Source organism: Agelaius tricolor, unplaced genomic scaffold (assembly GCF_023055355.1).
Source record: "Agelaius tricolor isolate 1412-34295 unplaced genomic scaffold, bAgeTri1.0.p SCAF_11, whole genome shotgun sequence".
In the NCBI taxonomy this organism is placed as follows: domain Eukaryota; kingdom Metazoa; phylum Chordata; class Aves; order Passeriformes; family Icteridae; genus Agelaius; species Agelaius tricolor.
Genome location: NW_027269271.1, coordinates 2,646,960 through 2,674,785, shown reverse-complemented (window position 1 = coordinate 2,674,785; position 27,826 = coordinate 2,646,960). Strand labels below are relative to the sequence as shown.

At 48.6% G+C, this 27,826-nt stretch overlaps 2 protein-coding genes across 2 annotated transcripts; both read left to right on the top strand.

Annotated features, from left to right (window-relative positions):
* The first annotated feature begins 365 nt into the window (after positions 1-365).
* Positions 366-19,603, top strand: TMCO1 (transmembrane and coiled-coil domains 1). Its single transcript, XM_071435807.1, has 7 exons — positions 366-526; positions 1,426-1,503; positions 4,819-4,878; positions 8,307-8,353; positions 8,929-8,996; positions 12,512-12,656; positions 19,276-19,603. The coding sequence occupies exons 1-7, from the start codon at positions 457-459 to the stop codon at positions 19,372-19,374; spliced, it is 567 nt and encodes a 188-aa protein (XP_071291908.1). The 5' UTR covers positions 366-456; the 3' UTR covers positions 19,375-19,603.
* Positions 19,604-19,712: 109 nt separating this feature from the next.
* ALDH9A1 (aldehyde dehydrogenase 9 family member A1) lies at positions 19,713-27,809 on the top strand. Its single transcript, XM_071435806.1, has 11 exons — positions 19,713-19,949; positions 20,578-20,723; positions 21,834-21,963; positions 22,267-22,401; positions 22,856-23,052; positions 23,824-23,964; positions 24,634-24,822; positions 25,749-25,836; positions 26,146-26,287; positions 26,772-26,884; positions 26,988-27,809. The coding sequence occupies exons 1-11, from the start codon at positions 19,757-19,759 to the stop codon at positions 27,080-27,082; spliced, it is 1,569 nt and encodes a 522-aa protein (XP_071291907.1). The 5' UTR covers positions 19,713-19,756; the 3' UTR covers positions 27,083-27,809.
* Positions 27,810-27,826: the final 17 nt, after the last annotated feature.

The following is a 27,826-nucleotide window of genomic DNA, read 5'->3' as shown; positions in this document are numbered from 1 at the left end:
TGTATTTATATTACTATTTTTATAACCATTTTATTACTACTAAACTTTTAAAATTTTAAAAACAAATGATTGGCGTTTTTCACAATGGCCTTTTCCCACCGAACAGATTCAGTGAATCTGAATCGCGGCCCAGTGTGCGGGGCTGGGCCGGGCCGCGCCAAGCGCCGACCCCAGACCCCGCCATGACAACGAGCGGCCCTCACGCCGCCGGGGGGCGGGGCCACTGCCGCTACCGGCAGATTGACAACCACATCGCCCAATCAGAGCAGCGACCGCCGCGCATTCCCCGCCCCTCGCCCTTTCCGTGGCTTCTCGCGGAGCCGGCGACGCCAGCCGGAAGTGCAGGTGGTCGCTTCCGGGCGTTGCTAAGCAACGAGGGGCCGCAGCTTCCGGGTGGCGGGTGCACTTCCGGGTGCGCGGCGGCGTTGCCGGGTCGGGGGCGGCGGCGGCAGCACCATGAGCACCATGTTCGCCGACACCCTCCTTATCGTGTTCATCTCCGTCTGCACCGCGCTGCTCGCCGAGGGTGAGCCGGGCGGGCCGCGGCCGGCAGCTCCCGGCAGCGGGGCAAGGGGAGGGAGGCTGTGGAACGGGGCTCGGGGTCAGCCGAGGCTCCTCACAGAGAGGGCGGCGGGGAATGGCTCCGGTCAGCGCTGAGCTGCGGTGCGGAGCGCTGGGAGCTGGGGCTGTTCTCTGCAAGAGGGAAGGAGGGAGGGAGGGAGGCTGTTGGGAGGTGAAAGGCGAAGGAGTGGTTCCCCCATAGCTGTTGTGGGAGGATATGAGGGAATTGCCTGGCCTGGCATTGATAGTGACTTCAGGTGTTGGAAAAGGGTTTTATATGTCACTGGTTGAAACAGGGACAGATTTTTAGGGAAGTGCTGCATAGGTGTCTTGTGGGGTAGTCACAAGTCCCAGGTCCCGTTTCTGGTGTTGTGCTGTATCCCTTTATAACCCCTGTCCCCAAATTCATCCCACAACTGCAAAACAGGTTTATCAATACAAGTAAAAACTAAAAACCTGTTTTAGTTTTATACCTACAGCTCGTTTCATGGTTTACTTTCCAGTTCTATTTTACATGGAACTTGGAATGGGGGTTTGAGGGGAAGGGATGGTGTGGTTTGCTGATGCTCTGTGCTCCCTTAGCTGGGTTCTAATGGGGTTAAAACTAAAAACTTGTTTCAGTTTTACACCTATAGCTCGTTTCATGGTTTATTTTCCAGTTCCATTTTACATGGAACTTGGAATGGGGATTTGAAGGGAAGGGATGGTGCAGTTTGCTGGTGCCCTGTGCTCCCTTGGCTGGGTTCTGACAGAGCAGGGGTTTTGTAGACATAAAGTGTAATTGCTGCAGGGTTTGCTCCCTGCCACCAGCGTTGCTGCAGGAGGTTTTTCCTTGCCTGGCTCCTGGCTGAGTGTTTGTTTCAGGTATAACCTGGGTGCTGGTCTATCGCACAGACAAATACAAGAGGTTAAAGGCTGAAGTGGAAAAGCAGAGCAAGAAATGTAAGTACTCACCAGGGGCTTGTTTCTGTCCTTAATTCTGTTTTGTTTTTTTTTTTTTTTTTTCTGCTGGAAGAAGCTCAGCCAAAGACCTTTTGCCTTGTGTAAATTGCCCCTCCTGTCTGAAATAAATGTCTGAAATACATTCAAAATGTCTGAAATGTTCAAAAATGCAATTTCTGCCTTTCAGGGGTGAAGAGGGGAATCTGAGGGCTGTAGAAATAAAAAAATTAGGGTTGAATGATGAATACCATGAGGAAAAACTATTTTATGTCAAGGTTAAAAGTGGTGATTGGTGGTGAGGGGTGAGTAAAGACAAAGCCATCATAGAAAGGTCTGAGCAATCAGCTCAAATTATCCTAATGTAAACTGGAAGCAAATATGTTAGGAAACTTCAGGAAATAAGTTCATTTCACAGAGAGGAGGTCTGGGAGGGGGTAAACAAAGTGTGAGGGAAGAGGGGAGCTGAGGATGAGCAGTCAGAGAGAAATGGTGAACAGGAGCATGGAGTGTTTAAATGGACCTGTCTGTATCAGAAGCCAAATTTCAGATGAGAAATTCTGCCCAAGTTACAGCAGTGGGAGACAGAAACAGCACAGGAGAGCTGGGGCCAAAGCAGAGCTGGTTTTACCTTACAGGTATCTCATGATGGTGTCAGTGCTCTTTAATGCTGGGAGAACAACATTATCACACACTGCTCTTTGCAGCCCAGCTTATTCCTCCTTCCCCTGGGCAGTCTGAACCCAGGAGTTGAAGTGCAGCTGTGTTTGTGTCACAGCTCCCACAGTTTTTGGGGCTTTTGTCACCACAGCAGGAGCAGATGGGGATTGCATCCCTGCCTGCCTCACTTGAATCCCACTGCTCCTGTGTGTGGGATGGAATGAGCCCCAGAAGAGCAACTTAGAGAAGGAGTTGAAAGCCAGCTGCAGATTTAGTGTCCTCTTGTGTTTGTGCTGCTCAGTTCCAAAAGCAGTTAGCAGGGCTTAATCTCTGGGGTTTAATGACTGCTGAAGGAGTTGAATGCTGTTTGCTTTTATAGCTCTCCTGGTGTCTAGGCTGTCATCTGTGAAGGGAGTGATGAAGGGTTCATGTGTCTCAATTAATTTCTGAGCTCCTTGTTTGATTCCCCACCCCCAACAACAACAACAAAAGAGGTGAAGCTGAATAAGGAGTCAGTAAAAATTCAGCTTTGCTTTTTTCCCTTCCCCTCTTGTGCTGAGGACAGCTGGCTGACCTGAGGGCTTACAGCTTGCCAAGTGGACCACTTGAGCCACACCTTTCAGCTGTTATCTAACACATCTGAAACAGGAAAAAACACATTGGAGACCTTTAAGCTCTCCCGTGAGAGCCCTAGCAGATCCTTAGGATTTGCAAAAACAAAGGGGCTGGGCAGTGTGCTTGAGCAGACATTGTTACTCCTTAATTTCATCTCTTCCTGTCCTCTCCTTCCTCGGGAGAGGCTCAGCCTGGCCTGAGGCTGCTGCAGGGATCGTTCTGGGTGAATGTAGGGCTAAATGGACAGGGCTGAAAGCTGTCCCTGGAATTCCTGATTTGTTGGTGTGGATGTTCCCACGGGCAGCCCTGAGGGAATTGAGGTTGGCAGCTCCTGGGGCTTGGCATGAGTTTTAACAGCACTGCCTAGAGTTTAGAGCTGGGGCTGTGGGCTGATGGGGTTTCCAGCTGGATTTGGCACAGGGAAGGTTTTGGAGACAGCATTCTGTGAGCCCTGGGTGCATTGTGACACCTCTCCAGTATTCCCTGGGGCCACAAGCTCCCTGTGTCCCTCCCTGCCCACCAGAGATCCTCTTGTTCCTTGGGAAAAGCAATTGTTTCTCACTCTGTTGCCATGGAGGGATGATGTTGAGGTGATTTGTCTGGGCTGATGAGATTTTCTGAGCAGTTGTGACTGACTCACAGGCGTTTCTAAGGCAGCTCTACAGCTCCTGGTGTGGCTTGGAAGGTTGGCTGCCTTCATTTCCTCTGGGCTGTGCAAGCAGGGCTGTGCTGAGCTGGTGCTCCACCAGGGAGGGCAGCCCCAGCACTCTGGGGTCTGTGAGCTCACAGTGACCCAGGCTCTTTGTTTGGGATATGTTGTGACCGTGTTCACAGGGGTCTGAGGATGAGGGAACAGATGAGGATCTGACTCCATGTTTCAGAATGCTGATTTATTATTTTATCATATCTATTATATTAAAACTATACTAAAAGAATAGCAGAAAGGATTTCATCAGAAAGCTAGCTAAGAATAGAATAGCAAAGAATGATAACAAAGGCTTGTGGCTTGGACTCTGTCTGAGCCAGCTGGGCTGTGATTGGCCATTAATTAGAAACAACCACATGAGACCAATCCCAGATGCACCTGTTGCGTTCCACAGCAGCAGATAACCATTGGTTACATTTTGTTCCTGAGGCCTCTCAGCTTCTCAGGAGGATAAAATCCTAAGGAAAGGATTTTTTATAAAAGATGTCTGTGACAGATATGGTACCTGCACTTTGCATAAATACAGAGAGTTTAAAGTAAAAAAGGATGTTAGACCATGGTCATGCTTCATCATCCTTGCTTTCTGGAGTACTCTATCTTGAATGCAAATGTCTCTTGCTTCCTGGAAAAGCCCTTTTTGCAGTGCCAGAACCTCCTCTGCAGCACATTTGCTGTGTTCCCATGTCCCTGTGCTGGCTCTGCTGGCCTGCCTTGCTGCAGTGGTGGTTGGTGGCAGGTGCTCAGTGCATGTCTCATGTGGGGTTTTAGTACCTTTGACCTTAGGCTTCTGCTTTAAAATATTGGAAATGCTTCAGTGCTAATGAATTGAAGAATGGAGAGGCTGTGGCTGCCTGCTTGGACAGCATTTCCCCTGAGAATGCCTGCCTGTGAAGAAGGGATGTAGGAGAACACAGACTTTCCTGTATTCTGCTTCCCACTGCAGATAATCAGGAGCAGAGCTTGCCACAAAGCTCTTTTCATCCCACTTGCTGAATCAAAAGTACTGTCTGATACTAATGACAAATCAGCAAGGGTGGCTTGAGCCAAATTTGTCCCCAGACTGCTCAGTCCACAGTGCCATGGGCTCCTGACAGAGTTCAAAATTAACCCTTTAAATATATTTGTATCTTGTCCAGGGTTTTGAATTTTTTTTTTTTTTAAATAAAGTGATTGGTGTAGGTAGTTGATAACTTCTTGATTCTGAACATGTTCTCAGTCCTACTTAGCTGCTTTTTGTGCCCCTGTTCTGCAGAGGACTAAAATGTTCTGTTTGGTGTGTGGAAAAGGTGTGGTGGTATCACTGTGCAGAAATGATGGAGTATCTTTTCATTTTGCAGTGGAAAAGAAGAAGGAAACCATAACTGAATCAGCAGGCCGACAGCAGAAAAAGAAGATAGGTAAGACTGGCACCTCAGGAATGGTGGAGAGTTGAGAAACTGATGGAAGTGATTATCCTTTCCTTCCTTTCAAGACTATTTCTTCATTTGCCTTACTCTTGTAAGCAGGAGACAGCCAGCCTCCTGATGGTTTTGGTCAGATCACTGGGAGGAGCAGCAGCTCTTGCTGAGCTCCCTGACTTTTTCTCCCATTTTAGCCCTGATATCTATGGCTGTTACTAACTTCAGCTGTTAAAGCTCTTTGCTGCAGTGCATGGCACCTTGCTGTAGCTGTAGAACTCAAATTGTGATTTTTTTTCCCCCTTCATTTGAACACTTTAGAGCTGAAGATGTTCATGTTAACTATAACCATGCTTAGATTAATTTCAATCTTGATAAATCAGTTTTGCTCAGTTTTGGGCAGTGATTTATTTTTCCACTCTTTTTCATTGTCAGTAAGCTGAATTCTTTCTGGGTTAGGGTAACTCTTTAAGTACTGAACTGAGCAAGAACAAGGTAAAGAGATGTTTAAAGTTTTTAGGAGGATCTGCCATCGCAACGTGCAGCAAAGCTCAGTTAAGTTATTACAGAGATCGTGGCAGGAACATTTTTGAGAGCTCCTGGGAGTTGGTTTCCTCATTCCTCTGTAACACCAGGTAGCTGGATTAGTCATTTGATCTGTACAAAGCTTGGAAATTATAAACACATCTTCAAACAGCTCTTCCTAGGTAGAAAACCTGTTGTCGTTAGATTCCTGAAGGGACAGGAGCCAAAATGCTTCCTCTTGTGCATTTCAGTTCTTAATCTTGACTAATCCCTGCGTGGGATGAGCACTGCTTGGTGGAAAAGGCAGCTTTGAAAGTGACCATATGCACCAAGTGCAGATAACATTAAATAAAGAAAGGGTGACAATGACTTTTTTGCAGGGCACCATCCGAGCTGTGTTCCTAGCAGACAATATTTGACTTGTGCTTGGACTAAACCAATAAACAGTAGAATCTGAGGGCTTCAGATGCTCCACCAGTTTTTATACACTGAAATAATCTTGTTTTGCAGATGGAAAACAAAGCACAAAGGGACAAAGATCAGAACTTAGGAAACGACCACTGATTTTGTTTGCTGTGATGCTTGCTGGCCAAGCCTAAGATTCTGACAATGATTTTTTTTTTCTCATTTTTTTAACAAGTGCTGCATAACTTCAGTATTTCATTTATGTTCAGGCAAAGATGAATTCTTGGTGTTCCTGAAAAATCAGACCCTGAATGTCACACTGGACTTCCAGAAACTGACTCAGGGCTGTTAAGTTGAAATCTCTGATCTCAGTAACTTACTGGATGTCAAATCATTCTGCAAGATGGGGCATTGTTGTCACAGCAAATCTACTTGTCCTGGAGTTCTTCCAAGTTCTACCATTTTAGTTAACAAAAAGTAAATATTGAGCTGAGGCTTTATGGATAAGTAGCAGCTGTGGTACAGACCTGCCTCAGTTGCCATCTGTTCTGCACACAGAATAAGACAGGAGGTGTGTGGATGATACTACTTGGTTTCATAAGGGATGAATCATGCCTGTGCACAAGGAGGTAGGGGGAAAGTAGCTTGGGAAGGCTTAATTTGGTGTTTCCTACTTAAAAGCCTTTATTTTAAACTCTAAAATGAATGGATTGTCACATTTTGTCTAAATCACCTTGGGCACTGCTGGAACAGGACACCTTTAGCACTGGTGTAGCCTTCTGTCATTTCAGTTTAAAGGGATGATGTGTTACTTTAAACCTTGCTGCTGCTTTCTGTGTCCATGTGCTTCTGGAAGAAAGGACAGTGACATTCCCAGGAGTGCACACGAGTGCTGGATGGACAGAAAACTAAAACAAAATAAAAACCCCCAGTCCTGGCAAATCTCTATCCCTGTATCCTCATGGTTTGTGTTCCAATGAGCAGAGTAAGATGATTTTGGACTGCAGGGAGCTGCTTGGAAACCCAATCTTCTTTCTCTGTGCCTTTTCCCAGCTGTAAACTACCCAGCAAAGTGCTCAACAGGCTGTTGATGTGTGATTTGGGGAGGAATAGAGCAATAAGTTGGTAGATCAGCCAGAACATACTCATTTTGAATCTGTAGAAATAGGTGAGAGCCAGGTCAGGTATACTGAGCAATCAGAGCTGTGTTCTTTCCTCCCTGTAACCTTTAGCCCACCTAAATAGATGGTTAATTATGCAGCAGAGGGGAAAAAACAAGTATTTGTGCCAAATGTGATTCCTGAAGAGCTGGCCTGTGCTTGCTGAAATGTCCCAGGACACAACTTTCTACCTTGCTCAGGAAACAGGTGTCTGAAAGGTTCCTGCCAGAGGGGATGGCTTGTGGTTAGGAGCAAGTGGAAATAGCAAAGAGCCTTCTGAGGAATTGGTAGGGGTGCTGCTGTTGCTTTTCATAACAGTATCTGTGAACCCCTGTGCTTAGCAGGGGCTTGGGAGAGAAATTTTGGAATTTCTGAGCTGTGGTACTGAAAGTTTCTGATACTGAAAGTTTCTGGTGCTGAAATTTCAGTGGGGATCCCTCAAAGTTCCCATGCTGGATAGGCCTTGGCAGTCCTTCTGCATCCTCCCCTCTTCACTGATGCTGTTCTTTGGGTATTCCCTCATTATCCACATCCTTACTTCAGCTGGCTGTTGCTTCCCAGCCCCTCTGGATCCATCCAAAGCATGATGGGGATGTGGGACAGGAAAGGTGACAGATAGTGGATGATGCTGAAGGCCAGAGCAGCCCTCCAGTGAGAGTCATGGAAAATGCCCTCTTGAAAATCTGAGTGTCTTTGAAGTCTGTGGTGATTTAAGGACAGACTAAATTTCCATAATATTTCCTGCAAAGCACAGTAATACACTCATTACTGAATTTCATGTAGGAAATCTGTTTCCTCTTTGGAGAATCTCCTAGGTGTGAGAAGAGTGCAAAATTCATTATTAAGACCAGCAGGGTTTTGACATTGCTGAGGTGCAGCTCCCAGCTCTGTGCGTGGTTTTCCCTTTGGAAACCTCCAGAAGGAAATCCTCACTTATTCAATATATTTATGATGGTGTGCAGCAAATGGATCACTGCTCCCTTTGGGACCTGTGGTAGAGGGGCACTGTTTTTGTTTCCTGGCAGCAGTGCTCATGCTCCTGTGTGAGTTGGTTGAGTTAGCAAATCTCACATTGGGTGCATTTCTTTCAGAAGTGCTGAATGTGTGATTCCAGCCGCCTCCTCTCTTTGTGCCTGACTTGCTGCATGTTGCTGTGCTGGAGAAGCAGTTGGCTCTGTGGAGTTTTTCACTTTCTACTGTCTGGCAAAGAGAGCTGGAGTTGATTTTGGAAGTGTTATTTGTTTGGAGAGCCAAAGAGGTTAAGTTTTCCTGGAAATGAAAACACTCTGGTTTCTAGGTTGACATAACTGATTATAACTGTTGGTTTTGTCTTTCCAGAGAGACAAGAAGAGAAACTGAAGAATAACAACAGGGACTTGTCAATGGTATGAACATTTAAAGCCAGTTCCCAGCTGCTGGAGACTTCAGTCAGTTTCCCAACAGAAAGACTTTGTTCAATTGGCAAACAAAGCTGCCTTTCCTCTGGAAAGGTCCTTCTGGATTTTCTCTAATAACTTGAGATTTTAGTTTGAGCCACAGAGTTACTGCCTCATCTCATGCCAAACCTTAGCTATTTTCATCTTTATAGGTTTCCATGACGTTTTTCAATGTAGAATTAATTTTTGTGGCTCCCTCTAACTTTGGTCATTGCAATGATCCCTTGCTGGGATGCCCTGGGAATCCCCCTGGTGGGTTTTATAGGATTAAGGAAAAAATAAAACCAGCCTGTGCAAGGTGACTGGACAATTCTTGAGCACTTTCTGGTTTTGTCTCCCTGCAGCAGCACTTCCCATCAGTCTCCTGGGGGCTTCTCCAGTCATTTCCACAACCCCTCTGTGTCCTGGGCCATCCTTTTTCCCTGTTGATTTCAGTGATCTGTACAAAGCCTGTTTATAAGAGTGTGAGACTGTAATACCTCAGTGTGGGCCTGTTTTAAATCTCTCTGACTTTCTGCTTGCAGGTTCGGATGAAATCCATGTTTGCCATTGGCTTCTGCTTCACTGCCTTGATGGGAATGTTCAACTCCATGTAAGTATCAGCTTCCTGCATTGTTTCCTGAAATTTTTATGGTGAACATATTTTCCACCTTCCCTTCATCACTTGAAGTGTTGACAGTGACATTGTCCAGGCAAGAACCACAAATAAATAAATAAATGGATTCATATTTCCTCTGAAGAAGTGGTAGTTTGGTCATCACATACACTTTCTGCTCTAAAGGGAACATTGAGTACTGAGCACAGCCAAACTGAACAAATTGCATTCAGTCTAGACACAGCTTTAATATCTTTTCTGCATGGGAATATCCTGATTAGGGCAAGTTTGGTGCATGTCAGGCAAACATCTTCAGTCTTCAGCTGCTTTGGCTTTGCTGTGATGGTGTGACCAAAGAGTGTTCTTGCAAACAAAACTGGGTCAGCTCCCTTGCCCTTAGAAATGAGCTGTAATTGCAGAGTTTGTTGTTGCCCTACTTGAGGAAATCAGAGTCCAGATATAAACAGGTCCAGGCATAGGCTCCAAGCTTAATTTGTTTTAAAAGTGTCCTGGGAAGGGTGTAGTTAAAAAAACAAACAGACAAGAAACCCCAAACTGGTTTGCACAGTTATAGACAGCTTTGTTTCAAATATGCAAATCTGAAAGGCTGTGCTTGGCTTTTAAAACTTGATTCAATTGAAATATGAACTGTTGGCTGTTAATTCTGAAGATGACATGAATATTGTTAGGATAACCTTTAGGAGGCTGCTTGATATCTGGGAAATATCCTTGCCCTGCAAACAGGAATTTACATTCTTGGGCACCAAAGCCTTTGGCTTCTGTGCTGGCAGTCCCCAGGATACAGTCAATTGTTATTTTACTGGAGATCTGTGGGTGGATAAATTGCAAACATGGGGTAACATAGTAACAGAAGTGCCACTGTGTGGATCCTTTATTTATTCAGCTTAGTCAGACTTCAGCATTCTGAGCAGAGCAAAGCAGCCCAGCACTGGGGGATTTTAAAATTTGGGTTCAGTCTTGAGTCAGTGATGTTTTATTTCACTGCAGGGCTGGAGGTGCATCATGAGCAATGAGGGCTCTGAGGGAGCATTTGTAGGGTTGCACTTGAGACCTCCATGTGCTTGCCTTGCTCTTTGGGTACAATACAAACACCAACACCTGCCCCTAAAGTAGACTGAAAAACAAACTAAAAATGCTTTACCCCACTGTGCCCTCTTTCCTAGAGGGGGAAGAGGCAGTTCCTCTGAGCATTCTGTGACTAACAAGTGCTACAGAATTGTAAGTTTGTTAAAAACTTTAGGAAGGGGTTGATTTGGGTTAAATTCCATATTGTTCCTCCTTCCATAGATATTAAAAAAAAAAAAAAAGGTAGAAGAAACCAATAAACTTCTACTAAGTTTACTTGTCTTGTTCCTCTTTTGAGGATTCCTGCCCACAGAGACCATGCTGCTGAGCAGATGATGTCAGCCTTGGGGCCTATCTTTTATTTAACTGCCTCTTTCCTTAGAGGCAATCTGAGCAGCAGGAGCATCCATGGAGGCACTTGTGGGTGTGGCAGGAAAGGGAGGAAAAGGGTGGCTGACACCTGCCATGGCTGTGGCCACGTTTGCTGCTTTTCCTGTTCTTGAATGAGTTCATGGCTGTTGGGGAAAGAAGGAGTAGGAATTGTGTGGAAGCAGCACCCTTTGGACAGGTACTGTGCAGATGCTGCTCCTCTGCCTGAGCACCTCATTTGCCCCCTTGGCCAAACTGGAAATCACTGGGATGGTTTCCCCTGTCATTCCTGGAGTGCCAGCAGTGCTGGGGCAGCAGGTTGGAAGTGCCAGCAAGGCTGGTTTAAACCCAAAGAGCAGAATGCTGTGCTCAGGATAAACAGCTGAGGGACTCTTGTGGTTTAAAAGGTTCATTATGGCAGTGAGATTCTGCAGCAGCAGTGGCCTCCAAGCCACCAGGGATTTCAACAGGGGCACAAATTACCTTCTGTGTGTCTCAATTTTCTCTTGCCAGGAACTTTTTAATGCAATCACTCCCCTGCCTTACTCTAAGAGTTGTGCATTCTGGTACCTCTTAATAACTGTGAAAACCTGCTGGAATTCAAAGCAGGTACCTGAGGGTGCTACTGCTGAAGTACTTGTCATTCTCCCAGCAGGAATAACGCAGAATTTGAAGCCACTGGGGGATGTTGCAGGGAGATAAACATCCGTTCTGAGCTCTTTTGCCAAAGTGCCTGTGAGATGTAAACAAAGTTGGCGTGTGTTTGAGCCATGGCTGTGTGAATGCATCTCCACAGGAAAGAAAGCTCATTTAGGATCTCTTGAAACAAGAAACACCTGTTCAAAAATCAGCACATGCAGAGAAAATAACATCCAAATATGCACATGCTGATGAGGCATCATACACATCTACATCAAAAGATTGGGTTGACTGGTCTGGCTTGGGAGAAATCTTTGCTAACTGGCCAAAATTCACACTCTGCCTGATGCCCTGGAATGTGGGCCTGGAGGGATTCCAGGAGCAGGATATGTGCTGGGAATATGCAGTATCATCCTGCCCCTGCACTGCCTTCATCTCCACAGACAAACTGGGGCTATCAAGTGTTCCTTGATGGCTCTCCTGTGCATCCTGAGGAGCACAGCTGCTCCAGGGAAGGAAAAGGTGTCTTTGATTTATGCTGTGGTTTAAAAAATGCTGTTTTGCTTGAAGCAGAGGGTCTGTCTTGTTGCAGTAACTGCAGTACAGCAGGGTGACAGTCATTCATCTTTTATTGAAGTGCTGACTGTGCTCTGAGAAATGATCTGCTAAATCTGACTTGGAAATAAAATGCACCAGAAAACTGCAAAACACTGAGATTTCATGAACCAGCAGCTTGTCCAGTTGATCACTTAAATCACTAGGAAACACTTTGATTATGGTAAAAGTGTTCCTGAGGGAATCCTACCCTGTGGAGGGCTTGGAGAGAGAGATGTCTTTATCCTCCTTGTGTGACCGTGTTCACAGGGGTCTCAGGTTGAGGGAAGAGACAAGGATTTGACTCCATGTTTCAGAAGGTTTGATTTATAATTTTATGATATATATTACATTAAAACTACACTAAAAGAATAGAAGAAATTATTTCTTCAGAAGGCTGGCTAAGAATAGACTAGGCAAGAATGATAACAAAGGCTCTGTCTCAGACTCTCTGTCCGAGCCAGCTGGGCAATTCCTGTGGTTAATTCTAATTGATTGGCCATTAATTAGAAACATCCAACACGGGCCAATCAAAAATCTACTTGTTGCATTCCACAGCAGCAGATAATCAATGTTTACATTTTGTTCTTGAGGCTTCTCAGCTTCTCAAGAGGAAAAATCTTAAAGAAAGGGTTTTTCATAGAAGATGTCTGTGACACTCCTTGGTGCAGTGTGTGGAGAGGGGCTGGAGAAGGCAGCAAGGCCTTTCAGCCTTCCCTGTGGTCTTACCTGCTGTGCTGGCCTGTTGTAGATGCTCACTTGTTCTTGCCATATCCCAAAGCTCCTTGCTGTCTCCAGGGGTGATGCAGTGCTCTCTTTTGCAGATTTGATGGCCGAGTGGTGGCAAAGCTTCCATTTATCCCCCTCTCGTACATCCAAGGTCTCTCCCACCGCAACCTCCTGGGTGAGGATTACACTGACTGCTCCTTCATCTTCCTCTACATTCTCTGCACCATGTCAATCAGACAGGTGAGTACACTTTCCCTGGAGCAGGGAAGGCATATATCTCCATCCAGGAAGAGGAGTGGTGCACGTGTAATCTTGGATCTGTATGTGGTTTCTGTGTTTGTCTTCATTCCTGTGCCTCATATTCAAAGCAGTTCTAGGTTGGGATCATTAAAATCGCTGTCCTGGATGGGTCTGGAAGATTGGCTGGAGGCTTGCACCAGGGCTGTGGGACACAGTTGGCAGAAATGGATTCCTGGCCTGTGTGAAAACTTTGTTATCCAAACAAGTTATCCATACCAAGAGATTGTCTCCATCAGAAGCTGATCTAAATCCTGCTCCTTAGTAATTACAACTTTTACAGCAATATGTGCATCTTTACAAACAGCAGCATCTTTAGGGGAAACTTTCTAGGTGGCTTGCAGCTCTGTAAAAGTTTCAGCAGTCCATAAAGTTGCTAGAAAAGTGAGGAAAGAGTTAAAGCTGCTCTTTTGGGTTTGTCCTTCCTATTTTTGCTGGCTGCCTGTTTTTTTTCAGAATTTTAAGAACTGTACCTTTGGTGTCAGGTCTCTCCCAGCATTAGGGATGTGGCACAGAGAGGGGGTCTGGTATGGTAGCCAAGAGCAGGCTCCACAGAGCTCTCCAGCAAAGCTCCATAGTCCCACCTTTTGGAAGAGGATGAGGATAAGGGACCTGTTCATGAAGGTTCACTGGCAGCTCAAGTGGCAGAATGGCTGGGGAGGACAGGAGGGCTTTCTCAGTGCAACAGGAAGTCTGTTTTGTTTTCCACTTTCCCCACAGGGTGTTTGGGATAGGTTAATATACTCTGGATGAATGCTGGTGCAAGTAGCTGCAAATTACCTTCCCTTCTGTATTCATATTTCCCTTTTCTTTGATCCACTTCCTGAATTCTTGCTGCTTTTCTCCTTAACCCCCTTGCTGCTTTTCCTCAGGGGTGCCAAGGAAACTCAGACTAAGGGACTTAGACTTAAATCAGATCAGCAAAGGGAGGTGGTGTGTAATGCCAGGAGTTGGGCTGAGCTTGATGGAGCAGCTCCTTGAGAGAGTTCCTTTAGTCACAAAGTGCATTCTGGATGGAATTCCCCATAGCCCTTTGTACTGGGTTTGTGCTGAAATGGATCCCAGATCCCTGTGCAAAAGCAGATAATGACTTGTAGAACCATTTATGCTGAAAGGAACATCTGGGGGTTCATCTGGGCACCCCTCTCCCCAAGCAGACCCAGCTTCACCAAAGGGCAGGCAGGGGCTTCCTCACTGCCTTTGCTGCAGGACAAACTTTCACTTCCCAGTGGCTAGAAAAGGGTTTTCTGCTTTGAAAGCACTGAGACATACTGAGCTCTTAAGTTAACCTTCCAGAATTCTGGAATTCTGGTCTGATGCTGTTCCTTCAGGCAATCTTGGCTGGTGCTGCTCTGTGTTCTCAGTTACATGGAAAGTCCTTTCTTTTCAGTGTTGCAGATTATGATTTGGGTTGATTGGGGAATTCTCTTTCTAAAAAATCCCTCATTTGTTTTGTCCAAAAATATAATTCCTGTGGTTAATTCTAATGCTGGGTATTTCCTGATGTCTTATATGATGAAATTTGTGGGCACCATGAACTAAGGGGCAGAAATGCCAAGCTCTTTGCAGTGGGTTGAGCTTTCCATGAAACTTCTGGGAAAAAAATTGCCCTTGTGCTTGAGAGTTCCTTATGATATCCCTGTGGAGGAGGAGGAGAGTGAGTTTATTGCTCTGGAGAAGGGTGTGAGACTGCAATCTGCGTAGTGCTGCATTATCTACGTGATCATGGTTAACAATTCCTGCACTTCTCCAGCTGTCAGGCAGCTCAGCTCCTTCCTCCTTGCTGCTCCAGGGAAGGGCAGGGACACCTCAGTTTGCACAAGAGGTCAGAACTGAAGCTGTGATTGCTGCTGGCATCCTGCTCTTGGCTTTATTGCCATTTGAAAGAACCTAGGTGATAACAGCATTGGGAAGAGCAGAGCTGTGACAGGCTGGGGGAGAGGGCAAGAAAGTAATTAAGGGCTTAAAATGGTGCCAGAGACTTGCACTTCGTGCTTTCAGTGACCTTGGAGGTGAAGGCTTTGTGAGCCTTTGTATTTCACTGTGTGCAGAAGGGGAAATCTTGCCAGGTTGGCTTTGAAACAGGTGCTGGCCCAGGGGAAGACAAGTGGTGGTGTGGGAGTTGGTGTCTGGCTTGATGCAGCTGACACACAAGGAGGAGTGCAGGTGTACCAAAATCAGGGAAAAGGTTGTGAACAAAGAAAGGAGGCCACAGTCCCTCAGTCATTCTTTAAATCCTGGAGCTGCCTGTGAAACCATCAAAGACAGGGAAGAGAGATGTTCCTGTGGAGCTCAGAGGTAGAGCAGGAACTCGGGTGTGTGTGAAAAAACAGCAACCTGGTGGGAAATGCAGGGGAGGCTGCCTGGGCGGTGATTAAAGTGACATTAGTGGGACAGGCAGGAGCAGCATCAGGGACTCTCTTCATGTGGGGGTGAGAAACTCTTCAAACACTGACTGGGAAGCTTTGCTGCCTGTGACCTGGCCAGCATCTCCCAAAATAGTCACCTCGCCGTGAGTAACTTCCTTTGCGCTGTTCCCAGCTCTCCCTGGCACGTAAATCCTGTCCCCCAGTTCCTCCTGCCTTCCTGTTTGGAGAGAGGAGGGCTGCTGGGAGAGGCCTTCCAAGGGTCCTTGAGCTGTTGGGTTTTCAGCTGGGAAAGTCTGCTCTTGGGCTGGGTGGGAGCTGCAGTGTCAGGGTTACATCCTCTGTGGCTGCTCCTGGTTCTGAGCTCCCAGCCTTCACCTGTGCTGGTTGGGAACAGGGATGTGCTGCTGTTCCTGGGCTGTTTGCTGCTCCTCACTTCCTTTTCACACACATCTGAACTGTAGATTAGGCTGCTTCTCACCAAAATGTATTCCCAGTGGGAAGGGGAGCCAGCAGTTATCCCTGCTGCCAGGACTGTGCTTTCCCACAGAGCCTGGTCCTAGGGCAGGGAGCTGCTTGCTGCCTTGTCTGAGGTCCCTTCTGGGTTTGAAGACCATAGCAGGAGCAGCTCCCCAGGAGTAGCAGCATCTGCAAAGTACCTGTCCAAAGGGTGCTGCTTTGGGAATTCAGTTTAGTGAGAAGCAAAAAAAAAATCACCAAAAATCACCAAATGTGGGAAGGGGAGCCAGCAGTTATCCCTGCTGCCAGGACTGTGCTTTCCCACAGAGCCTGGTCCTAGGGCAGGGAGCTGCTTGCTGCCTTGTCCGAGGTCCCTTCTGGGTTTGAAGACCACAGCAGGAGCAGCTCCTGTGCTTCCTGCAGTCATTTGAGGGAAGATCAGAAGAGCTCAGATGAGGGATTTGGATCCCTAAATATTGACTCTTCCCTCCCTGCTCCTGAGGGTGCTAGTGTTGGAAGCAGGCTCTGCAGATTTCCTTGTCCAGTGTGGCCCACAGCAGACAGGACAAGGTTTCTGCTGGACCCTGCCCCATCTTTGGTGTCTCCAGGTGTAGATTTCAGCATTGCTGTCCAGCAAAACGTGCTTTGGAGCTGGTGTGTGATGCCTTCTGCCTTGCAGAGCAGGGGGAGACTGCATGGAAGGGTAATGCTGGACAGTGTCTGTAATCTGGAATTCAGACAGAGAACTTTAGCACCTCTTTCTCCCTGCCAGAAGGAGCGGGGCGGAGGCAGTGCACGCTTCCTTGGTGCCATGGATCCCTGCTGGATCTCTGCTCCGCGGGTGAGCCGCTGGAGGCTGACAGGACGCGGCTCCTGCTGGCTCTGCAGCACCCTCTGGTGTGCTTGCTCTGCCCCTTGGCTGCTCCTTTCTGTCCGTGCCTTGATCCAGGAAGCACTGCGGGGAACCAGAGCAAGGAGTTAATGCTCTCATACACATTCAGTTGCTGAACATCAACCAGTGGCTGGTTTATGTATGCCATGGGCTAAACGTGATGTAATTCCTCTTCTTCTGTTCCTTGTGTGTGGGTTGAAGCCTTCCTTTTCATAATCTCCAGCTGAAATGAACCTCGATTTTATCTTATTTTAGCTACTGCAGAATTGCAAAACTATCTGCTTTTTCCATTCCCCCCCCCCCATTTTTCCCCCCCCATTTTTCCCCCCCCATTTTTCCCCCCCCATTTTTCCCCCCCCATTTTTCCCCCCCCATTTTTCCCCCCCCATTTTTCCCCCCCCTTTTTTCCCCCCCCTTTTTTCCCCCCCTTTTTTCCCCCCCCTTTTTTCCCCCCCTTTTTTCCCCCCCCTTTTTTCCCCCCCCTTTTTCCCCCCCCTTTTTCCCCCCCCTTTTTGCCCCCCCTTTTTGCCCCCCCTTTTCCCCCCATTTCCCCCCCCCATTTCCCCCCATTTTTCCCCTTTTTTCCCCCTTTCCCCCATTTTGTTCCTTCCCCCCTTCTTCCTCCCCTTCCCTCCTCCCTTTTCCCCCCTCCCTTTTTCTCCCCGTTTCTCCCCCCCCTTTTTTCCCCCTTTTTCTTCTTTAGTTTATTCTCCTTCCATGATAAATAAGCTCAAGAGCTCTGTGCCTTGCTCTCTGACCTTTCCTGACAGTTATTTTGGAGAGGACACTCAGGTTTGAAGAGAATCCTTCCTCTTTTTGTTGTCTTGATAGCCAGCCCTCAGGTGGTGACACAAGGAGGACACAGTTGTTTTCTTCTTTCCCCTGTGTCTCACTGCAGGAGCAGCATCTTGAGCTTGACTCCCTTACAGTGAAGGATGAAACTGAAAGAACTGAGGGCTCTTTGTAGTTGCACTGTTGTGAAATTTAAAAGAAATTTCACAAAAATCAAGAAAAACATTCACATTTAAATATTTTGCTGTGATTTTTTTTTTTTTTTTTTTTGCTTATGCCTGGCTCTGCTAATTAGCTCTTCCCCTGTTTGTTGTTTTCCACTGGAACACCCTGCTCAGATGCAGATGAGGTCATCCCAATAGTCAGGTTTTGGGGTTTGCTCCATATGTCCTGTTATCCTGCACTGTCTCCAGTGCCCCATTGTTCTGTGTGCACAGCAATTAACAGGCATTCATGTTAATTCTGGGCCTAAGCTCCTGACTTGCACTTGGCACATGCTCTGGTTGCCATGCTGCTGTCCCAAATTCCAGCTGCATTAGGAGGCTCCAGCTCCCATGGCCAGCACCAGCAGTGCTTTCTGGAATTTGGGAAAACCCAGGGCTGCAGTCTGCCCATGAGCACTGCTGGGAACCTGCACTGCAGTTAAATTGCAATGGTATTTTATGGAAATAGGGTGTGTAAAGACAGCTGACTGTGGGGTGTGTAGCTGAAAATGGGAAAGAATCGTTGTCCAAAATATGGATTTGGTGTTCAGGGGCTTTTGTTGGGCTTTTGTGGGGAAGAATGGCCCAGCCAATCTTGTCTGGCTCCATGCTGAGCTGCTTGAGCACAAAGGAAGAGAGGTTCAATATATGATGGATTTAGACAATGTGGCTGAGAACCTGAATCTGTTGAAACAAGTGGGGAGGTTTTACTTGTGCTGCTGGAGAGAGTCCAGCAGAGGCCACAGAGATGATTTGGGGTCTGGAACATCTCTAAAGAGGAGAGACTACAGGAGCTGGGCCTATTTAGTCCAAAGAGAAGACTGAGAGGGAATCTTATCATGTGAATATCTCAAAGGTGGGTTTCAAGAGGATGGTGCCAAAACTCTTCAGTGGTGCCCAGCAACAGGATGAGGAGCAGTGGCCATGAACTAAACAAGTTCCACCTCAGTGTGAGGAAGAAATTCTTTCAATGAGGGTGGCAGAGCACTGGAACAGCTGCCTAGGGAGGGTGTGGAGTCTCCCTCTCCAGAGACATTCCAAACCCACCTGGATGTGTTCCTGTCACCTGCTCCAGGTGACCCTGCCTTGGCTGGGGGTATTGGACTGGATGATGTCCAGAGCTTCCTTCCAACCCCAAATGTTCTGTGAGCAGAGTCAGGATTTCTTGCTCTTTGTTTCCCTTGCTGTGAAAAATGTGTATTTATCATTGGCTTTTCATGAATATTCAAATGAATATTATATGTGTTATGTTGGAAAGTGATGCTGTATTAATTCTCTTAAGGAGTGTGTTAAATATAGTTTTAGGTTATAACATAAGGTTAAAATAGAAACTATGCTATGTAGGATACCTTTTTTCTAAAGAAAGGACTTGCACTGAGACAGCAGCCACAGGACCCCTGAATCTTTCAGAGAAAGAGAATTTATTGCTCCATTATCAGAAGAAATGAACTTCTTCCTGCCTGGCTCAGCCATGCTGACACCATTAGGATTCAGAGGAAGAATTTGACACTGACCAGTCAGAATCCTTTGTTTGAATGAAATTTATACATCATGTACCAGGTGTATGAACATGTAACAGGCTATTTTTTTTAGGGGTTAATCCTCTGTTAACGTGGGTCCTTTTTTGGGCTTATTTTGCCCAGAAAAAGGTACCTGGACATCCGTAACGCTTTGTTTCTATTGCCTCATTGTTCTCATCCAAATTATCCAAATTATTATTACTCTAATTATATTACTATTTTTATAACCATTTCATTACCATTAAACTTTTAAAATTTTAAAACCTAGTGGCTGGCGTTTTTCACACTTGCCACCCTCTGACCTGCCGTGCTCTCTCATTGCTCCTGCAGAACATCCAGAAGATGCTCGGCCTTGCTCCCTCCCGGGCTGCCACCAAGCAGGCAGGAGGCTTCCTTGGCCCCCCACCTCAGGCAGGGAAGTTCTCCTGAAGCACAGCCCTCACGGGAAGCCTGGCCAGTGCCACAAGCCTGCATTGGGGAGTTGACAACAGGGATTCTGCACCAGGCATCACCCGTCTGAACCCCGGCTATGCAGTATTGACGCCATCATCCATTCCGAGGGTTCCACCAGCAGTTGTTCGTTCATCCAACCAAGAAACTTCTCTCGGAAGATAACGCGACCTTTGTTTCTGAGTAATAAACGGCATGGGCATGTTAATTTATGTTAAGAACGTCTCTTAATTGGGTGCTGGGGATCGGGCCCGGCTGCCTGGCGAGCGGCACGCCCCGGGCGGGGCGGGCCCTGACGGTGAAAAGGCGTCTGAGGGAGAGGCGGCGCCTCTCGGCCGCGGCGCCTCACGGGATCCCGCCGATGTTGGCACAATCCCGGCTCCCGAGCCTCCTCCTCCAGCTCCCCCGGCTGCGCTCAGTCGCTCCCGGCCTCGCCAGCATGAGCTCCGCCACCGGCACCCTCACCGTGCAGCAGCCCCTCAACTACCGCGCGGGAGCCCGCGTCCAGCCCGCCGACGGCGGGCAGCTGGAGGAGGTGTTCGAGCCGGCCACAGGTACCGACCGGGGAAAGAAAGCTCCGGGGGCTGGGAGAGCTCTGTGCCTGCAGGGCCCGCTGTCCTCGGCTTTCACCCGGCTGTCACATATGCGGTGTCCGGCTGCCCCTCAGCCGCCCTGCTGCAGTGGCTGAGCTCTGCCTCGGTGTTTGGCCATCGCCGTTCTTCGCGCAGAAATCAGCTTTCCCTCTGTCACTGCCCGATTTTGGCAAGCCCCCCCCCCCGATTTAAATATCTCTGTAGTTATGTAATTGTAGTTATCAGTGTGTAGTGTTCAGCAGAATCGTTTCTAAGTGTTTAACCCTCCTGGGGAATGTGTAACGAGAGTCTTGAAGAGGGTGGTAGAAGTGTAACAAACTCAACTGGAAAAGCCAGGGATTTTGTAGCAACTGGAGGTAATTAGTAACCAGAACACGACTGTGGGAAAATTCAGCTCTTTTAATTGGAGCCAGCTGAATTGCAGCACCTCTTCTCTGGCTGATTACAAATCAGTGAGTTTCAGTGGGAAATCCTGTGCCTGGTATAGGTGGCTTGACTGAAGTATATGGGGTCTGGTACAAGTAAACCACGTTCTGTGCCCCTTTTCTGAGATTTCCATCTCATTTATTCCCTGTTCAAAACGTGCCAGGTCGTGTGCTGTGCAAGCTGCCCTGCTCTGGGGAGAAGGAAGTTGATCTGGCTGTGCAGAGTGCAAAAGCTGCCTTTAAAATATGGAGTCAGATGTCAGGCATGGAGCGGTGCCGAGTGATGCTGGAGGCTGCCAGAATTATTCGGGTATGTTGGGGGGCAAACAGGGGTGGTTCTGTCTCTGAGCTTCCCTGTGGGTTATTGTGGCTCTTGGGTGCTTTAGCAGGACTTGCAGAGCTCCAGGAGTTGCTCAGGAGTTAAAACCCACCTTTGGCCAGAAGAGACAGGAGGCTGTCTCAGGCAGGGCTTTGCTCTTATCACTGGAGTCAGCATCTGTGCCTGCAGCTGTGGCCTTATCACTGGATTCAAGGCCAATGTGTGCTTTCTCAGCTGAATTCTGTTAGACAGCATAAAACTGAAGCGACCCATTTGGCATCTTGCAGGCTTTGTGGTTCTTTTAAGAGCTCCAAAGATTAAATTTCGCTGCATGCAGTTTCAAAGCTGAAATTGCATAACTGGCATGGCTGAACTTTTGGCTTGTCGGAGGCTGTTGTTACATGACCAGAATGTGTCCTGGCAATAAGAGAAAGTAGGAGTACTGGTTTTTATCTGTCAGATAATACACATGGGGAGGATACACATAAGTGAGGTTTAACACAGACTCCTCTCCAAGATAACAGGTCCTTGGGCATCAGAGTTAATCTCCATCAAATTAATCTCCATTAAGTTCTTACACATCTGTAAGAACCCAGACTTTCCCCAGTGTGTATAAGTCATGAGAAAACTTTCCTTTATGCCAAACTTTTGCTTTTCCCAGACTTCCAGAGCAGGGTGACGTTTCTGCCTGGGAGATGGACTGTTAAAGGATGCTTTCCAGCTGCATTGCTTTGTCCCTCTTCACTGGCCTCTGGTTCCATCCTGATCTTGCTGTTTGCTCTTCCCAGTTCAGTTCTGCGAATTCTATCATTGTTTGCCAGCCAGCTTCTAAGTTCATGTTTGTTCATCTTTTAGATAAACAGGGATGTTAAACAAGACTGGACCAGCAGTGAACCCCTGCAGCTTTCCCTTTGACATTGCCCTGCACTCATCACTATGGGGACACTGATAAACAGCAGTTGGGAATGTCCCTTTTGGAGATGACCATTTCTCATGGCAGGATCTTGTTTGGGGTTTGTGTGCTCGTGAGGCAGCTGTCTCCTTGTGGGGTTCTGCTCCAGGCTTCTCTAACATGTTGTCTCTGTCCTGTGCTGCTCACAGGAGCAGAGGGAGGAAATTGCCACCATGGAGACCATCAACAATGGGAAATCCATCTTTGAGGCCAGAGTGGACATCGACATATCCTGGCAGTGCCTGGAGTATTACGCAGGGCTGGCAGGATCTCTGGCGGGTGAGGAGTTACTGCAGTTTGCTCTTTGCTCTCTGTCCCACCTTCCCTGGTAACTCCAGTGGCACAAAGCCATCTTTGCTGCTGATTTCTCTGAGAGATGGGCCATTCCTGAAGACCTTGGAAGGGTTCTGAGAGGTCTCTGCCCAATGCTGCCATGCTCTGTGGGAATTCACTCACCTTCTGTGAGCTTGGTGGGGTACAACTGTGTCTCTGCTCCCAGGCAAAGCCAGACCTGACCCCTGGGGGCTCTGACAGACAAGAAGGGACTTTGCTCTTTTCTACCCTCTGGCTGTTTCTTTGCAGGTGAACACATCCAGCTTCCCGGGGGATCCTTTGGGTACACTCGGAGAGAGCCCCTTGGGGTGTGTGTTGGCATTGGAGCCTGGAATTACCCTTTCCAGATTGCCTGCTGGAAGTCTGGCCCAGCCTTGGCTTGTGGTAATGGAGCCTTTCTGCCCACCCCAGTGTCTCTTCAAAGCCAAGTGATCCTGTGGGGCACAGTGATCTCTGGGATGGATTCTATGATTACCTTGAAGTGTTGAAGGATTAGCAGAATGTTCAGGCTGTTACTCTGGCAGAAAGGGAGGGAAATGGAAGGAGGAAGATGTCAGATGTTGAGAGGTTAGGAGTGAATCCAGAAAAGCACAATAGCTTGGCTTTGTACCAGATGGGGAAGGTCTCTGGAAATGTCTGCAGGGCAGGACCAGCAGCCCCATCTCCCCCAGCCTCTCCCCAGCAGCAGTGATCAACTAAAAGTGTTTCCTCCTTTTTTGGGGGAAACTTCTGGGCTCTGTTGAGACAAACTCACAGTGTGGGGTAGGGATTGTTTTTGTTTCTTCCCTGAAGCAGTTTGGGTGTTAACCCCACCTTGCCTGTGTCTGGGTTCCCTTAGGCAATGCGATGGTCTTCAAGCCTTCACCCTTCACCCCTATTTCTGTGGTGAGGTTGGCAGAGATCTTCACAGAGGCTGGAGTGCCCAAGGGGCTCTTCAACGTGGTGCAGGGTGGGGCTGCCACGGGCCAGCTCCTCTGCCAGCACCCAGATGTGGCCAAAATCTCTTTCACTGGCAGTGTGCCAACTGGCATGAAGGTAAAGACACCTTGAGACAAGGCTTGTATCAGCTACAATCAATCTGTGGTTGATACCTCCTTGAGCTTTTCTGCACGGGGCTTGTGAGTGTGGCAGCATTTTTGGGGCTGGGCAAGGAGCTTGCAGCACATACAGGGTCATGCTGGGGATCCAGTTAACCTGCTGGGCGTGAGCTTGGGAGAGAAACCCCTTGGACAGCTTCACTTGCTTGGCCCCTGGTTGCAGTGAAGTCTCTGAACTGCTCAGGTGGGTGTTGATGTTGGGAGGAGAGTACATGAAACAGCAGCACTAGAAAAATGTGGTTCTGGCTGCTATAAAGCACTAAAGCTGCATGCACCCTACTGTTTTTTAAGCAAGGGGATAGTTTCTGTGAGTATCTCACCCTCAGTTCATTATTCCAAAATTAAAGAAACACTTTTGGGAATAAATTGTGAGCTGAAGGAGGGGAAATGTCCCATGAATATTCCCTACATTTGTGTACCTGTGGGTTGCAGTGACAGATGGCAGCTACAGCTGCCTGCAGCTTACACTGAGCACGAGACTTCCTGCAAATGCCTCTCCAGGCTTTGTTGGCTTTATCTGTAAAAAAACAACCCCCAAACCATCTGAGGCTGTCCTCAGTCTGAACTCACCACATCTAGGGGAGCCCATCTTGCCCTTTGTGCTGCTTCTCTTATTAGTGAATGGTCCTTTGGGTCTCTCTTGCCTCTCCCCCCCCAGCCTCCCCTTGGCCAGTGAATCACTTGTCTCTTGTGTCCTTGTTCCCCTCAGATCATGGAGATGGCAGCTAAAGGGATAAAGCCAGTCACCCTGGAGCTGGGGGGCAAATCCCCCCTTATCATCTTCTCAGATGCTGACCTGGAGAATGCTGTGAAGGGAGCCCTCATGGCCAACTTCCTGACTCAGGGCGAGGTGTGTGGGAGTGGGGCCAGCCTGTGACCTCCTGTAAGTGAGGGATGCCCTGGGGCTCCCATCCTGCCACACCTTTCCCTGGGCACTGTCAGAAGGGATGCCCTGGAAGGAGCCTGAGCAGTGTCCCAGCACAGTGTGCCTTAGCCAACAGGACACACTTAGCCAGTGTCCTGTCCTTCCCTGGCACCAAGCAGCCAGCTCAGCACAGCTGCTCCTGTGCCCTGGGCACCAGTCTGGCACTCACAGCTCAGGAGAAGCTGTGCTGGTGTCCCCTGGAGGGGCAGCAGGTTCCAGCCTGGTGTGCTGAGCCTGAGGACAGGCTTCTGTCCTTCCCAAATTCGGGATTTCCACCCGTGCTGCAGGTTTTGTGTAATCCTGTTGGCAAATTTGCTCAGCAGGGTCATTTCTAGGAATTCAGGAGTCAGCTCAAGGTCTCTGCTGCTGGTGACCTGATACGTTTTTGCCACCTGGTGGCATCAGAACCACGGTGTCCAGCAAGGGCTGTTCAGTGCAGTCACAGCCCCAGGGTATCTCCTTGTGTTCCTTGTCCCCAGGGACAAGTTAGCTGTTGCAGCAGCTATGGAGGGGCTTTTCCAAGAGCAGGACCCAAGCAGGGAAGGACTGTGGAGTGCTGTGTTTCTATTCTGAGCTGCCTGTCCTGTGTCCTAGGTGTGCTGCAATGGCACCAGGGTGTTTGTGGAGAGGAAGATCCTGGATACCTTCACAAAGGAGGTGGTGAAACGCACCCAGAAGATCAAAATTGGAGACCCTCTTCTGGAGGACACGCGGATGGGAGCCCTCATCAACCGGCCCCACCTGAATCGTGTGCAGGGCTTTATCAAGCAGGCCAAGGAGCAGGTGAGATTGTGATGCTGCCTTGTGCCTGCCCTGAAATGTCTCTCCTGTTGGACAAACACACTACCAGCTGCCCTCCTGCCCTGTGCACTCCCAGTTAAGCTGGTTTTTTTGGTTGTTTTTGGTTTACTCAGTGGGTGTGTTGGACCACTAGACACAGAAGTCTGTGGGATCTGATGGGATGCATCCCTGGGTCCTCAGAGAATTGGCTGATGTAGTTGCTGTGCCGTTTTCCATGATACTTGAGAAGTCATGGCAGTCAGGTGAAGTCCCAAATGACTGGAAAAGGAAAAACACCCATTTTCTAAAAGGGTGGTGGACAAGAGCCTGGGAATTACAGACCCATCAGCCTCACTGCTGTGACTGTGCAAAGATGATGGAACAGATCCTCCTGGAGTTGTGTTAAGGCACGTGGAGGACAGGGAGGTGATTTGAGCCCAGTACAGGGTGCTGCACCTGGGTCAGAGCAACCCCTGCTACCAATCCAGGCTGGGGGATGAGCAGATGGAGCAGCCCTGCAAGGAAGGACTTGGGAGTGCTGGTGGATGAGAGGCTGGACATGCCCCAGCCATGTGTGCTGGAACCAAGAAACCCCCAGTGCCCTGGGCTGCATCCAAAGCAGTGTGGGCAGCAGGTGAGGGGGAGTTCTGCCCCTCTGACCTGCTCTGCTGAGACACCACATAAGGCTCTGGAATCCTCAGCACAGAAAAAACACAAGAGGAAAGGCTGAGAGTTGGGGTGGTTTAGCTTGGAGGGGAGAAGGCTCTGGGGACAGCTGATTGCAGGATTTCAGTACATAACAGGGACTTAAAAAAAGATGGGGACAAATGTTTGAGCAGAGCCTGCTGGGATAGGCCAAGGGGCAGCCAGAGCTGGGCAGGATGCTCCTGGATGTGCCTGCATCCCTTCCTCTCTTGGCTCTTTTGCAGGGGGCAGAGGTGCTGTGTGGTGGGGACCTGTATGTGCCAGATGATCCGAAGCTGAAGAATGGCTACTACATGCGGCCCTGTGTGTTAGGTAGGCTCCAAGTCAGCCATGGCACCATGGATGCTGTGGGATTTCTCCTGAGAAATGAGTTCAGCTTTGTTACCTGGCTCTGTGATGGCCCCAGCATGGATGGACACTTGCATGGGGGTCCTAGAGAGAGCTGAGGCTTCCAAGAACTGCATCCAGGGAAATCTGTGCTGTTGGTGCTTTTGAGGTGCAGGGTGTGCCTGGCTGCTGTGCCATGCTGGGGGCTGTCTCCAAGGCTGTGTGGGTTGCTGAGTGCACAGGCTGTGCTGCTGCTCTTCCTCCTGAAGCACTTGTGCTCTGCCACGCTTCCAGGGAACTGCAAGGATGACATGACGTGTGTGAAGGAAGAGATCTTTGGGCCTGTCATGGCCATCCTGCCCTTTGACACGGAGGAGGAGGTTCTGGAGAGAGCCAACGCCACTAAATTTGGCCTGGCAGGTGGTGTCTTCACCAGGTATGATGGGCAGTGTTGTGGAATCATTCTGGGGACTGAAATACTGCAGTGATTTGCTGCTCCTCTTGCAGTGCCTGGGCATGGGTATCCTCTTTCAGAAAAGCTGAGGCAAGGGATTGCCAAAAGGGAAATCTGTAAATGACTGCACATCTCCCATTTTTCCTCCAAGTGTTGGGTGGGCCAGCTGTCCCTTGGGTTCCTCCCAGCCTGGCTTGGCCTGCTGCCTGCCTTCCTGCCCCTCCAGGATGCACCAGGAGCTTGCTGTGCTGCTGTTGGCTGCTTGCCCCACTCTGTATTGCTGTATTGTCCTGCCCTCTGGAACTGAATGCACTTGGAGCATCCTTGGGAATTGGTGCTGCCTCCTTTGAGCAGGCAAAGGCAGAGTAGGGCTGGTTGGACTCCAAAAAGCCCTGCTGGCCTTTCTCCAGTGGGTGTTGCCTGGCAGGGAAGGAGAGGGTCTAGCTGAATTGCCCTTTTCCTGCAGGGATATCCAGAAGGCTCACAGGGTAGTGGCTGCTCTCAAGGCTGGGATGTGCTTCATCAACAACTACAACGTCAGCCCAGTGGAGCTGCCTTTTGGGGGATACAAGTCCTCAGGTGAGCTCTGTGTGACCTCCCCTGGTACCTGCCAGCTCCAGGGGCTGCAAGTGGCCACTGGCACTGCCTGGAGCTGTGTCCTCACTGCAGCTCTTCCCTGCAGGATTTGGCAGGGAGAACGGCCGGGCAGCCATCGAGTACTACTCACAGCTGAAGACTGTCTGTGTGGAGATGGGGGATGTGGAGTCTGTGTTCTAGTGCCTCTGGGGCCTGCTCAGGGCAGCATCAGGCAGCTCTTTGCTGCCAGCCAGAGGTGTGGATCATGTACACAGCAATAAAGTTCCCTACAGTTGTCAGTGCCTGGGGGGAAGCTGAGCTGGAGCAGCGTTCAGCCACCCTGCTCCTGCAAGGGGGGTTGGACACACAGGGCTCAGATCTGGTGGACAGGGGGAGGCTCAGAGCAGGAGGCACCAATGTGGCTTTTGGCAGCAGCTCCTGCAGGCTCAGAGGTGTTACCAGAGGCTTCCAGGCTGAGTGCCTTCATTCCCATTGCCTTCCACCCTCCATCAGCTTCACTTCTGGCTTAGGACCCTACTCGATGCAGCTATGAGCTCTTGGACACAATTATACCCTGTAACTATCCTGACTGACCCTGTCTGTTCTGTAACCACGTAAAAGCCTTAAATGCATCATTGTTTATTCCCTCTAGACCCTTGGTAACCTCAACTTTTGTTTTTTTCTATCTGTACCTTACAAGTGGGACAAAACATTGTGGGGAAGGTTGGCTGATGCTGCCTGGGCCAGGCATGGCCCTGAGAATCACCTCCACACAAGAGTGGTGGTGAGCTCCAGCACAGAATAGTGAAAGCTATCTCACTTCCTTCCTGTAAACTTACTGTTCTTTATACACATGATGAAGCAACAATTTCAATTGTTTTCTTATGTCTTTTTTTAGCAATCAAATAAATACTTACTCTGGAACAAATTCTCAGTGTGACATTA

Bases quoted from the DNA above. Each gene is read 5' to 3' on its own strand.
- ALDH9A1 (XM_071435806.1), top strand. From the start codon at position 19,757: ATGTTGGCACAATCCCGGCTCCCGAGCCTCCTCCTCCAGCTCCCCCGG. The intron at 23,965-24,633 runs GTGTGTGGGAGT...CCTGTGTCCTAG, and splicing joins ACTTCCTGACTCAGGGCGAG to GTGTGCTGCAATGGCACCAG. The intron at 26,288-26,771 runs GTATGATGGGCA...CTTTTCCTGCAG, and splicing joins GCAGGTGGTGTCTTCACCAG to GGATATCCAGAAGGCTCACA.
- TMCO1 (XM_071435807.1), top strand. From the start codon at position 457: ATGAGCACCATGTTCGCCGACACCCTCCTTATCGTGTTCATCTCCGTC. The intron at 8,354-8,928 runs GTATGAACATTT...TTCTGCTTGCAG, and splicing joins ACAACAGGGACTTGTCAATG to GTTCGGATGAAATCCATGTT. The intron at 8,997-12,511 runs GTAAGTATCAGC...TCTCTTTTGCAG, and splicing joins ATGGGAATGTTCAACTCCAT to ATTTGATGGCCGAGTGGTGG.